The sequence below is a fragment of the Scyliorhinus canicula genome, chromosome 23 (assembly GCF_902713615.1).
Source record: "Scyliorhinus canicula chromosome 23, sScyCan1.1, whole genome shotgun sequence".
Taxonomy (NCBI): Eukaryota; Metazoa; Chordata; class Chondrichthyes; order Carcharhiniformes; family Scyliorhinidae; genus Scyliorhinus; species Scyliorhinus canicula.
The window spans coordinates 18,220,607-18,233,845 of NC_052168.1; the positions used below are offsets into that span (position 1 = coordinate 18,220,607).

General features: G+C 48.8%; 1 protein-coding gene across 1 annotated transcript in view; it reads left to right on the forward strand.

Annotated features, from left to right (window-relative positions):
* Positions 1-13,239, forward strand: part of tab1 (TGF-beta activated kinase 1/MAP3K7 binding protein 1) — a 47,548-nt gene that overhangs the window by 9,677 nt on the left and 24,632 nt on the right. Inside the window, exons 5-6 of the mRNA XM_038783539.1 lie at positions 10,337-10,475; positions 12,618-12,734. Coding sequence (XP_038639467.1) covers positions 10,337-10,475; positions 12,618-12,734 — 256 coding nt within the window. The remainder of the gene's footprint in view (positions 1-10,336; positions 10,476-12,617; positions 12,735-13,239) is intronic.

Sequence of the window (13,239 nt, forward strand, 5' to 3'; positions counted from 1 at the left end):
GGGCCTCAATTGTGTATTAATAATTTAGGTGATGGGATTGAAACTTAAGTTTTGAGACGACGCAAAGATAAAGACATTGTAGGCCGTGTAAATTAAAGCATAAAATCAAAACTATTGATGGGTTAAGTGAATGGGAAAAACTGGATCTCAATGGAGGTAGATAAGTTCATCCAGGACAGGATAGGGTAACAGTGTAAGGCTAGGTACCGAAGATGTCCAAAGGGTCTTCGGGGAATCCTGGTGCAGCTTTCTGGGTGCTCGTGATAGTTGCTGTTAAGAGGAACTTGTTTGAGGCAGTGATATCAATGGAGCTCACGCATTCAGGGCAGGTGATATGAACAGGCAGGAGGGAGGGTGTTTGGTAAAAGAGGTGACGCGAGCCAAAACACCTGGGAAACATGCACAAGGAAGACCCAAGATGGCGTGGAGAGACATCGTCCAAACATGGACTGGCCTCTCTGGGGGCAATGAGGGCAGGGCGATTGGAAATCGATGGGAAAAGATTGTTCATACTGCGGCCAGTTCTTGGGGCGAGGACAGATGAAAGACAAGACAGGGTACAGAGATTGTTGAACTGTTGCAAACAGGTACAGGAAATGACCAGCAAGGCTAATGGAGTGGGACCATTTATATCTGCCAGACGAGGGAGACCGTGCAGACTCTGCACAGACAGTGACCCAAGCTGGGAATCGAACCTAGGACCATGGCATTGTGAAGCAGCAGTGCTAACCACTGTGCTACCGTGTCACCTTTCAGTTCCATGTTTTTATTGAATTCAAATTTCACCACCTATCGTGGTGGGATTCGAACCCCCAGGGTCTCTTGATTACTACCCCAGCAAAAATACCACTGCCACCCAAAGTTATGAAGGGGTTTATGGTGGGCAGGTTAGGTTGCTGCAGGCCACTATGATCTTACAGGCAGAACAGGCTCTTTGGGATGAACGACCTCCTGTTTCCATGTTCCTCCTTTTGACCCTCCTTCAAACCTACTGCTCTGTCTAAGCTTTTGCTTAACTGTCCTGGTATCTCCCCATGAGGCTCTATCAATTTTTGCCTGATGTATGTTCCTGCAAAGCACCTTGGGAAATGTTTCAACATTAAGGGTCCTGTGTAAATGCAAGCAGTGGTTGTTTAAAATCATTTAAAAAAAAAAAAAAATTTTTTAAAAAAAATTTAGATTACCCAATTATTTTTTCTATTAAGGGGCAATTTAGTGTGGCCAATCCACCTACTCTGCACATTTTTGGGTTGTGGGGGCGAAACCCACGCAGACACGGGGAGAATGTGCAAACTCCACACGGACAGTGACCCAGAGCCGGGATCGAACCTGGGACCTCAGCGCCGTGAGGCGGTTGTGCTAACCACTAGGCCACCGTGCTGCCCTGGTTGTTTAAAATCATGGCGCCCAAATCCATATTCTCCCCATCGCCAAGCCTACCTGCTCCTACCTCTGTAGCATTGCCTCTCCCAGCACCATGTGCAAAGACTGGCAAGGAGTATTTGGACTTGCCGTGGGGGTTGGTGGTGGAGGTTACGGGACTATAAAAAAAGGAGTTCTCCCCGGGTTCAGTACTGGAGCTGTGAGGGAGTGACGGGGACTATTAGCTGCTGTAAAGCTGCAGGGATAAATAATGGTCGCTTCTCGAGTGGTGTTTGGTAACCATAGTTACGTGGTCTGTTGCTATGGTAACTGCGCAGTTATCTTAATTGGGTTCCACTGGTTCAAGGGATGAGTGCAGGATGAAAGAAGCAGAAAGTGTTTATGACAAGAGTCCCTTATCACCCATGTTTCCACAGAGCTACGTAGCCTCCTGTCAGCTGTTGGCCCTGCACCCCCCAACCCATCCCACAGGGGCAGGGAGAGAGGATCCCGACTACTCGAGATCCTGGGCAGAAAGTGTTGGGCCTGATCACGTCTACACACACTGTGTGCACATACGTGGACACGCACGCACTCACTCCTGGCAATGTGGATAATTCTGCTTGCTGATATTGTTGAAAATGAAATGAAAATCGCTTATTGTCACGAGTAGGCTTCAAATGAAGTTACTGTGAAAAGCCCCTAGTCGCCACATTCCGGCGCCTGTTCGGGGAGGCTGTTACGGGAATCGAACCGTGCTGCTGGCTTGCTTTGGTCTGCTTTCAAAGCCAGCGATTAGCCCTGTGAGCTAAACAGCCCCTGTTAAGACACTCGCAGACTAATATGGATAATTCCATATAGTGCTGCTTTTGTTTGCCCCTTCAGCACGTTGGATAATTCTTGTTGATCATATTGTTTGGCGCCTCCTGGCCTCAAGTCTTCCATCCCGTGCCACAATTCTGCTGAACGATCAAACAGGCAGGAACCAACAGAAACAGCCTCCTCACGTCTATTCTCCACGCCAGCAGTCACCAGAATAGCTTATATTAATTTTAAAAAAAACATTTTATTAAGGCATTTATGATTTTATAACAAAAGATACAAATACAAAATGTAAACATAGCTCAGTGCATAAAACATCCCTCCATCTCCCACTGTTTCAGCCTAATCTGGACCAAAAATAGCCTTAATCCCCCCCCCCCCGCCCCCTTACCGCAGTTTATTGAATCTGCTGACAGTTTAGTTTTCTCCGAAGAAGTTGATAAACGGCTGCCACCTCCGAACGAACCCTAACATTGATCCTCTCAGGGCGAACTTAATTTTCTCAAGTCTGAGAAACCTAGCCATGTCGCTAACCCATACCCCTGATTTTGGGGGCTTCGAGTCCCTCCACGCTAGCAATATCCGTCTCGGGGCTACCAAGGAGGCAAAGGCCAAAATGTCAGCCTCTCTCGCCCCTGGACTTCCGGGTCTTCCGATACTCCAAACATGGCCACCTCTGGATTCTGCGCCACCCTCGCTTTTAGTACCGTGGGCACGACATCCGCAAATCTCTGCCAGAGTCCCCCAAGCTTCGAGCATGCCCAAAACAATGTGGACATGGTTTACAGGCCTACCTGCACACCTCACACACCTGCCCTCCACCCCAAAAAACCTGCTCATCTGGAGCACCATCATGTGTGCCCGGTGAACCACCTTGAATTATATTAGGCTGAGCCTGGCACATGATGAGGACGTGTTGACTCTGCTCAGAACATCCTCCCACAGGCCCGCCTCTGACTTCTTACCCAGCTCAGCTTCCCATTTACGTTTTATCTCACCTATCTGGGTTTCCTCCCATTCCATAAGTTCTTTATAGATTTCCGATACCTACCCCTCCCCCACCCCCATTCTAGAAACAACCTCGTCCTGTATCCCCTGTGGTGGGAGAAGCGGAAAGGTCGAAACCTGCCTTCACGCAAAATCCCTTGCCTGCAGATATCAAAACCTCCCAGCAATTCAAACTCGTCCTCCAAATCCTCTAAATATGGAAAGCTCCCATCAATAAATAAATCCCCCAGCCTCTCAATTCCCCCCCCCCCCCCCATTCATCCTCCCTGGGACAAACCGGTGAATACCACAAATTGGAGCCCACACGATGCTCCCTCCACTGCCATATGCTTCCTCCATTGCCCCCAGACTCTCAGGGACGCCACTGCCTCTGGGCTTGTGGCGTACTGGGCCAGTGAGAATGGGAAAGGAGCCGTTACCAATGCCCCCAAACTTGTGTCCTTGCATGAGGCCACTTCCAACCGCTCCCACACCGACCCCTCCCCAACTATCCATTTCCTATGTTTAAAAAATAATTTATTACAAACATGTATCAAAGTAGGTTACAGCAAGTAAACACCTGGGACACATACTTCCCAACAATACAGTCTGTACAAATTTTCCCCCTTTTTTCACCCCCACCTCTCCCCATCACCCCCCCCCCCGCGACGAACAGTTCCTCAAACACGGTCACAAACATCCCCCACCTTCTCTTAAACTCCCCTGCTGAGCCCCTTAACTCATACTTTATCTTCTCTAATTGCGGGAAGTTGTACAGGTCACCCAACCATGCTGCTACCCCCGGTGGCGATGCCGACCGCCACTCCAGTAAAATTTGCCGCCGTGCAATCAGAGAGGCAAAGGCCATGACATCGGCCTTCCTCCTCTCCATGAGCTCCGGCTTCTCTGAAACCCCAAGTATCGCTACCGGGTCCACTCCCTCCTCCACTATCCTGGCTAAGACCGTGAACACTCCCGCCCTGCACAATCCATGTCAGGCCTCCCCCAAACCCACCCAAAAATAGCTTACGTTTATTTACCGCCTTCCTTCTGTTTGTTAAGTTTTAACGGCGAGCATAATGAATAACAGTCCGGGGATTAGTTCACAGCACAGCAATAATTTAATAAACGTACATTTGGAAAAGAAAGAAAAGGGAAGTAGGAGGAAGGGGAAAAAAAGCAATGGGAAAATAAAAAGATGAAAAATCTTCTCTAGCTCCCAAAAGAAAATCAACAGCAATCATCGGACCGATATCATTTCACATGGTGTAATATACAGCAGCTTTAACGTAATAAAATGTCCCAACGTGTTCCATGGGCGCATTATAAAACGGATGATCAGAAGCTTGGTCAAAGAGCTTGTTAATTAGTTAATTGGATTAGGCCAGTTTTCAGAGGCTAGAGTCACAGTATAAAGGTGAGCCAGCTACAGTGCCGACTTTGTTTGCACTGAGTGCTGAATTTGGGTGCATTTGAGTGCTACAGTGAGAGTTTGGTGACTGAGGGAGTAAGGTGCTCCTTTTGTTTCATTTCCTCAAAGAGCGAGAAGGGAGCCGGAAGTTTACACAGAGTGCAGCTGACTGGGAGCAGAGTCTTAGGGAGGAGATCCAGTTGGTTCACAGGGCAGCTACGTTCTGTAAGGTAAGAGGGGATGGAGGTAGAGCAGTTGCATGCTCCTGTAGGATGTGGGTGGTGAGGGATACCACTGGTGTCCCCACTGACTATACCTGCGGGAAGTGCACCCAACTCCAGCTCTTCGGAGACCGTATTAGGGAACTGGAGCTGGATGAACTTCGGATCATCCGGGAGGCAGAGGGGGTAATAGAGAAGAGTTACAGGGAGGTAGCCACACCCAAGATACAGGACAAGAGTAGCTGGGTTACAGTCAGGGTAAGTAAAACAAACGGGCAGACAGAGCAGGGATCCCTTGTGGCCATTCCCCTTCAAAACAAGTATACCATTTTGGATGCTGTTAGGGGGGTTGCCCTACCAGGGGAAGGCTCTAGAGGCCAGGTCTCTGGCACTGAGTCTGGCTCTGTGGCTCAGAAAGGAATGGGGGAGAATAGAAAAGCAATAGTGATAGGAGACACAATGGTTAGGGGCATGGATAGTAGATTCTGTGGTCGCGATCGTGACTCCTGGAAGGTATGTTGCCTCCCGGGTGCCAGGGCCAGGGATGTCTCGGATCGAGTCTACAGGATTCTTGAGTGGGAGGAGGAGCAACCAGGAGTCGTGGTGCACATAGGCACCAACGACACAGCTAAGAAAAGGGATGAGGATCTAAAAAGTGATTTTAGGGAGTTAGGTTGGAAGCTAAAGAGCAGGACAAGCAGAGTAGTGATCTCAGGATTGCAACTGGTGCCACGTGCAAGTGAGGCAAGGAACAGAGAGCGAGTGCAGCTGAACATGTGGCTACAGGGCTGGTGCAGGAGGGAAGGCTTCAGATATGTGGATCGTTGGGATATCCTCTGGGGCAGGGGGGGGACCTGTACATGAACCTAAACCTGTACCTGCACCTAAACTGGAGGGGCACCAATATCCTGGGTGGGAGTTTGCTAGAGCTCTTCGGGAGGGTTGAAACTAGTTTGGCAGCGGGGTGGGAACCAGAGCTATGGATCAGAGGATAGGGTAGCTGTTGAACAGGCAGAAATACTATGCAGCAAGTCTGTAAGGAAGGATAGACAGTTGATAGGGCGACGTTGCACTCAATGGAATGGGTTAAAGTGTGTCTGTTACAATGCAAGGAGTGTCAGGGATAAGGGAGATGAACTTAGAGCTTGGATCAGTACTTGGAACTATGATGTTGTGGCCATTACGGAGACATGGATTTCACAGGGGCAGGAATGGTTGTTAGATGTTCCGGGGTTTAGATGTTTTCAGAAGAGGAGGGAGGTAAAAGAGGAGGGGGAGTGGCACTGTTAATTGGGGAGTGCTTCACAGCTGCAGAAAAGGAGGTAGTCGAGGAGGGATTGTCTACTGCATCAGTATAGGTGGAAGTCGGAAACAAGAAAGGAGCAGTCACTTTATTGGGAGTTTTCTATAGACCCCCCCAATAGCAGCAGAGAGATAGAGGAACAGATTGGGCGGCAGATCTTGGAAAGGTGCAGAAGTAACAGAGTTGCTGTCATGGGTGACTTCAACTTCCCAAATAATGCCTGGAACCTCCTTAGTGCTTTGGAGAGGGTGCAGAGGAGATTTACCAGGATGCTGTCTGGACTGGAGGGCATTTCTTGTGAAGAAAGGTTGAGGGAGCTAGGGCTTTTCTCACTGGAGCGAAGAAGGCAGAGAGGTGACTTGATCGAGGTGTACAAGGTGATGAGAGGCATGGATAGAGTGGATAGCCAGGGACTTTTCCCCAGGGTGGAAATGGCTGTCACCAGTGGACATAATTTTAAGGTGATTGGAGGAAGGTATAGGGGAGATGTCAGGGGTAGGTTCTTTACACAGAGAGTGGTGGGTGTGTGGAATGCACTGCCAGCAGAGGTGGTGGAGTCAGAGTCATTAGGGACATTTAAGCGACTCTTGGACAGGCACATGGACAGCAGTAAATTGAAGGGGTGTAGGTTAGGTTGATCTTAGATTAGGATAGATGGTCGGCACAACATCGTGGGCTGAAGGGCCTGTACTGTGCTGTTATGTTCTAAAGAGGTCGGTTTTAAGGACTCTCTTTAAGGAGGAAAGCTAAGTAGAGCGATGTAGGAGGGAAATTGCAGAGTTTGGGGCCCAGCTAGCTAGAAGGTGGATTGATCAAAAACCAAGGATGCCCAAGGGACCAGAACTGGACGAACACAGGTGAGTCAGAGGATTGTAGGGCTGGAAGGAATTGCAGAGATGGGGAGGATGCAAAAAACAGAGATTTGAAAGCAATGACAAGAATTCCCGAGGCGTTGTTTACACGGGAGCACAGGGGCGCTTGCTGACTGGTGCGAGTCGGGGCACCGATAAGAGAGGTTCAGATAACCGCAAGTTGCAGAATGTAGGAGGCGGGCAGGACTGCAGAGAAATGATCATGTCTGGAGGTAACTGCCTTGGGTGAGGGTTTGTGCGGCGCATGAACTGAAGTTGGTGAAGTACGAGCGATGTTGCAGACTGAAAGTAGATGGCCTCAATGGGTGTACAGAAATGTGACAAAGTTTTAATGGCGCAGAAAGCAGCCATTCAGTCCATTGAGATTGTTCTGTAGAGCAACCCAGTCAATCCAATTCTCTGCTTGATGCCCTGCGACCCTGTCAGTTTGTTTTCTTCAAGAGCTTATTCAATTTCCTTATGAAATTATTAATTGTCTTCACTTCCACCAGCCGCATAAATCACAGTTTGATTTAATTACTATTCACAACGTAAAAAAAATAGTCCTCACATCCCTCCTATATCTCCTGTGCAAAACCTTCAATCAGTGCCCTCTGGTCCTTGTACCATCAACTAATGAGGACAGCTTTTCTTTATCTCTCTTATCCAAACCTGTCACAATCTTGTGCACCTCTATCAAATCCCCCCTCAATCTCCTTTGCTCCAGGGGGAACAACCTAGGTCTCCAATCTAACCTTGTAGCTAAAATCCCTCGTCCCTGGTTCACTAGTAAATCTCTGCATCCCCTTCGGGCTCCTCCGCTCTGGTACCACATTTTAGGAATGAAGTGAACACAATCTAGTTGGGGCCTAATTGGTGGACCATAAAGGTTCTCTATAACGCTCCTCCTTTTGTACCCAGTATCTCTCTCTCTGAAGGTCCAGGTCCCACATGCATTGCTAATCATTCACTCAATGTGCCCTTTCATCTTCAAAGATCTGTGCGCCTGAACTCCTGGGTCCCTCACTTCCTGCATACTCTTTAGAACTGTGCCATTAAGTCACTGATGCCTCTTCCCCAACATTGTTTGCCAAAATACATCATCTCACCCTTAAATTCCGTCTGCCCATTCTGTTGGCCAAGCACCAGAAAGAGTGCAGAGGAGATTCTCCAGGATATTGCCTGGGCTGGAGTGTTTCAGCGATGAATAGGCTGGGGCTGTTCTCCCCCTGGAGCAGAGAAGGCTGATTGAGGTGCACGAAATTACGAGGGACATGGGGTAGATGGGAAGAAACATTTCCCCTTAAAGGAAGGGTCAATAACCAGGAGGTATCGATTTAAGGGAAGGGGTAGGAAATTTAGAGAGGATTTGAGGAATAACGGGAGCCTGGAACTTGCTGCCTGAAAGGGTGGTAGAAGCGGGAACCATCGCTACATTTAAGAAGCTTTTAGGTGAGTAGTTGAAACACCACGGCACACAAGGCTAGGGACCAAGTGCTGAAAAATGAGATTAGAATAGATAGGTGCTTGATGGCTGGCGCAGACACGATGGGCCTCTTTCTGTAAAACTCTTATGACTGTCCTGTTGTAGGCTATCGGTATTCTCTTCACTGTCTGTCACCCCTCCATTTATGTACAAGTACATTATATGCATATATACATTTTTTAAAAGCAGCCGTCCTAGCACTGATGCTTGGAAAACGATCCTTCAGTCTGAAAAATAATCATTTATGCCGAATCGCTGTTTTCCATCCAAAGGTAGTTTAATATCCAAGCTGACACTGACCCACCAGTCGCAGTCTCGTTAACCAGCCCTTTATGTGGGTCTTTGTCAAACATTCTCTTAAAATCTCATTTGGACTACATCCATTGTAGCCTCTTCATCAGCCTCTTCTGTTACTTCATCAAAAAATTCAATAGTTAGTATGGCACGTTCTTCCGTCATCGCCTCCACACTTCACTTAGAGACCTGGGAGACAAACTATCCAGACCAGGTGACTTGCCCACACTAAACGTTGCCAACCTTTCCAGTGCATCCTGTCTGTCAATTTTCACCCCATCATCACCTCTCCCAACTCCATGTCTGACCGATATTTTATCAGCATTCTCTTCCTTAGTGAACACTGATGCAAAGTCTCATTAGGTATTGCAGCCTTACCCTGCGCCTCGAAGCGTGCATTACCCTCCTCGTCTCTGATAGGACTCACTCACCTCTTGCTATGAACTTAGTATTTACATGTTTTTACAGCATTTGCTAGAATGATGCCAGGGATGAAGAGTTTCAGATACCAGGAACGATTGGAGAAATTGGGCTTGTTCCCCTTAAAGCCGAGATGGATTAAGAGGTGTTATTGAGGTGTTCAAAGTTCTGAACAATTTTGACAGGGTAAAGAAGGATATTCTGTTTCCACTGGTCGGTACATCAGGGTCACAATTTCAAGATGGTCAGCAAGGGAGCTGGACGTGAGATGAGGAGAAACATCTTCACTCAGCGTTGTTGGGGTTTGCAGTGCGCTGCCTGGGAAAGTGGGAGAGGTGGATTCCACAGGAGGTTTCAAAAGAGAGCTGGATATATATTTTGAAGTGATGAATTTAGAGGGCTAGGGAGATGGGGCTGGGGAATGAGACTAATAATAATAATAATAATCACTTATTGTCACAAGTAGGCTTCAATAAAGTTACTGTGAAAAGCTCCTAGTCACCACATTTCGGCGCCTGTTCGGAGAGGCTGGTACGGGAATTGAACCCGCGCTGCTGGCATCATTCTGCATTACAAGCCAGCTGTTAGCCCACTGTGCTAAACCAGCTAGGCAGCTCTCACAATGGGCCAAATGGCCGGTAAGATTCCATGTTAGTCGAAGGTTTTCGGCTTCCCTTTTATCTTAGCTGCCATTCTTTTTTTATAAATTTAGAATACCCAATTCATTTTTTCCAATTAAGGGGTAATTTGTCGTGGTCAATCCACCTACCCTGCACATCTTTGGGTTGTGGGGGTGAAACCCACGCAAACACGGGGAGAACGTGCAAACTCCACACAGTCAGTGACCCAGAGCTGGGATCGAACCTGGGACCTCGGCGCCATGAGGCAGCAGGGCGAACCCACTGCGCCACCGTGCTGCCCACTATTAGCTGCTGTTCTAATCACATTCTCTCCTTGCCAGTCTTATTTCCTCTTCATTTCGCCCCTCAACTTTATTGTATTTGGCCTGGTTCACACTTGAATCCATCATTCACAGGCATCATGCACCTTCTTTTTGTTATAGTGGCCCCCCTCCTCGCCCTAGCCCTGATTCCCACCCTCCTTCTCCTCTTTCCCTCTTCCCCTCATTCCTTTTGTACCTTTCTGCTTTTTGACTGGTGTCTTATTCTTACTCCCCAGGGTGTTCCTCACTCCCAGCTTCCGCAACAGTATCAGAAACTCCTGGAGAAACTGAATAAAGTTGAGCAAGAGATTGCAGGCGGAACAACTGCCATTGTTGCCCTAATTCTCAACAACAAGCTCTACATCGCCAATCTAGGTACCTCTTGCTGCAATTATACAGGGCCAAGGTGAGACCAAAGCTGGGCTATTGTGGGGAGCTTTGGTCTCCTTGCGTGAGGAAGGATGTTGTTGCCACAGCGGGAGTGAAGCGAAGGTTTACCAGACTGATTCCTGGGATGGCGGGAGTGACATCTGAGGAGAGATTGAGTCAGTTAGGACTATGTTCACTGGAGTTCAGAAGAATGAGGGGAGATCTCCTAGAAACCTATAAAATTCGAACAGAACACAGAAGTGGAGGCATGAATAGGCAATTCAACTCCATAAGCCTGATCCACCATTCAGTATGATCAGGACTAGACAGGGTAGATGCAGGCAGGACTTTCCCAATGGCAGAGTCCAGAACCAGGAGTCATAGTTTAAGGATACGGTGTAAACCATTTAGCACTGAGATGAGGAGTTTCTTCACCCAGATAGTGTGAGCCTGTGGGTTTTGCTACCACAGAAAGCATTTGAGGCCCAAATCTATATGTTTTCAAGAAGCAGTTAGATATAGCACTTGGGGCTAAAGGAATCAAAAGAGATGGGGGGGGGGGGGGGGGCGCGCGGGAACAGGTTACGGAGTTGGATGTTCATAATGAATGGCGGGGCAGGCTCGAAGGGACGAGTGGCCTCCTCCTTTAGACGCGTGCCTCCTGTAGCCAGAGGGATTTGTCTGTTGTCTATAATGGGGTGGAGCCCTCTTTGTTTGGCTCCTGGGACCCTGTGCAGCATGTGTTGCCCATCTTCAGGGTACACTTTTGAGGTGTTAGAACATAGAACAGTACAGCACAGAACAGGCCCTTCGGCCCTCGATGTTGTGCCGAACAATGATCACCCCACTTAAACCCACGTAACCCGTATACCCGTAACCCAACAATCCCCCCATTAACCTTACACTACGGGCAATTTAGCATGGCCAATCCACCTAACCCGCACATCTTTGGACTGTGGGAGGAAACCGGAGCACCCGGAGGAAACCCACGCGCACACGGGGAGGACGTGCAGACTCCACACAGACAGTGACCCAGCCGGGAATCGAACCTGGGACCCTGGAGCTGTGAAGCATTGATGCTAACCACCATGCTACCGTGAGGCCCTGAAAACGTCATTGAAGGGCGCGGCCGGGTTTTGAACCCGGGACCTCTCGCAAATTCCGACAGCGAAACACCCAAAGCGAGAATCATACCCCTAGACCAACGAGCCCCGTTGTTAGAGACCCACTACATACCCTCTGTGGGTTTAGATTGTACGGTAGCATAGTGGTTAGCACACCTGCTTCACAGCTCCAGGATTCCAGGTTCGATTCCCAGCTTGGCTCACTGTCCGTGCGTAGTCTGCACGTTCTCCCCGTGTGTGCATGGGTTTCCTCCGAGTGCTCCTGTTTCCTCCCACTGTCCAAAGGTGTGCAGAGTAGGTGGATTGGCCATGATAAATTGCCCTTAGTATCCAAAAAGGTTAGGTGGTGTTACTGGGTTATGGGGATAATAATAATAACCTTTTATTGTCACAAGTATGAGGTTACTGTGAAAAGCCCCTAGTTGCCACATTCCAGCGCCTGTTCGAGTAAGCTGGTACGGGAATTGAACCCGCACTGCATTACAAACCAGCTGTCTAGCCCACTGAGCTAAACCAGGGTGGCTTCAGTAGGGTGCACTTCCCAAGGGCCGGTGCAGATTTGATGGGCCAAATGGCCTCCATCTACACTGTAAATTCTATGATAAGCTACTGTGGGGAAAGCCTGTGAGGACCCATCATCTGAAGCAAAGACTTTTCTCTTTCATTTACAATCCCCCCCCCCCCCCCCCCCGTTTTTGTTTGTCTTTTGTGTGTGGAGGGTGGGGGAAGGAAGGTTACGGTAGGAGTTTGGTATTAATTAATATTTTACCAAATGTATCTGCTGCATATTTCACCATTAAATTGTTATAAATAAACAGTCATTGTGTTTCAACTTACAAACCGGGCGATTGTAATCATTGGGCAACCAAGGGCGAAGATTTTGGGAAGTTTTATACAAATTATTGGCTAATTGGCTTGTGTTGTGACTCCAGGACCTGTGGGGCTGGAATTGACCGTGCACTTGCCCAGGGTGGCGTAACATGACAAGCGGTGATTGTGACTGGTTCCCTCTTGCTGTTGGCAGGTACCAGCCGTGCGTTGCTGTGTAAATCCACTGTAGACGGGCAACTCCAGGTGACTCAGGTGAGCGTGGATCACACGATGGACAACGAGGATGAGCTCTTCCGCCTGTCGCAGCTCGGTGAGTAATCGCAGCCCGGCCCAGGCTCCTGAACATGCCTGGCTGAAACACGGGGACAGAGGCTGGGGTGGAACATAATTCTGCCCAATGGTCCCTCAAAGGGACTCGTGTCCTTAGGAGGTAGATTTATAGGTCTCCTTATACAACTGGGATTTGTTGTTCATTGCAATATGTGGGTTGGGGATCGAAGGTAAGAACCCGCGGGATCCAAGGAATTTTGTCAAATTGGATCCAGAATTGAGTGAGTAGCAGGAGTCTGAGGGTGAGTGGCAGGAGTCTGAGGGTGAGTGGCAGGAGTCTGAGGGTGAGTGGCAGGAGTCTGAGGGTGAGTGGCAGGAGTCTGAGGGTGAGTGGCAGGAGTCTGAGGGTGAGTGGCAGGAGTCTGAGGGTGAGTGGCAGGAGTCTGAGGGTGAGTGGCAGGAGTCTGAGGGTGAGTGGCAGGAGTCTGAGGGTGAGTGGCAGGAGTCTGAGGGTGAGTGGCAGGAGTCTGAGGGTGAGTGGCAGG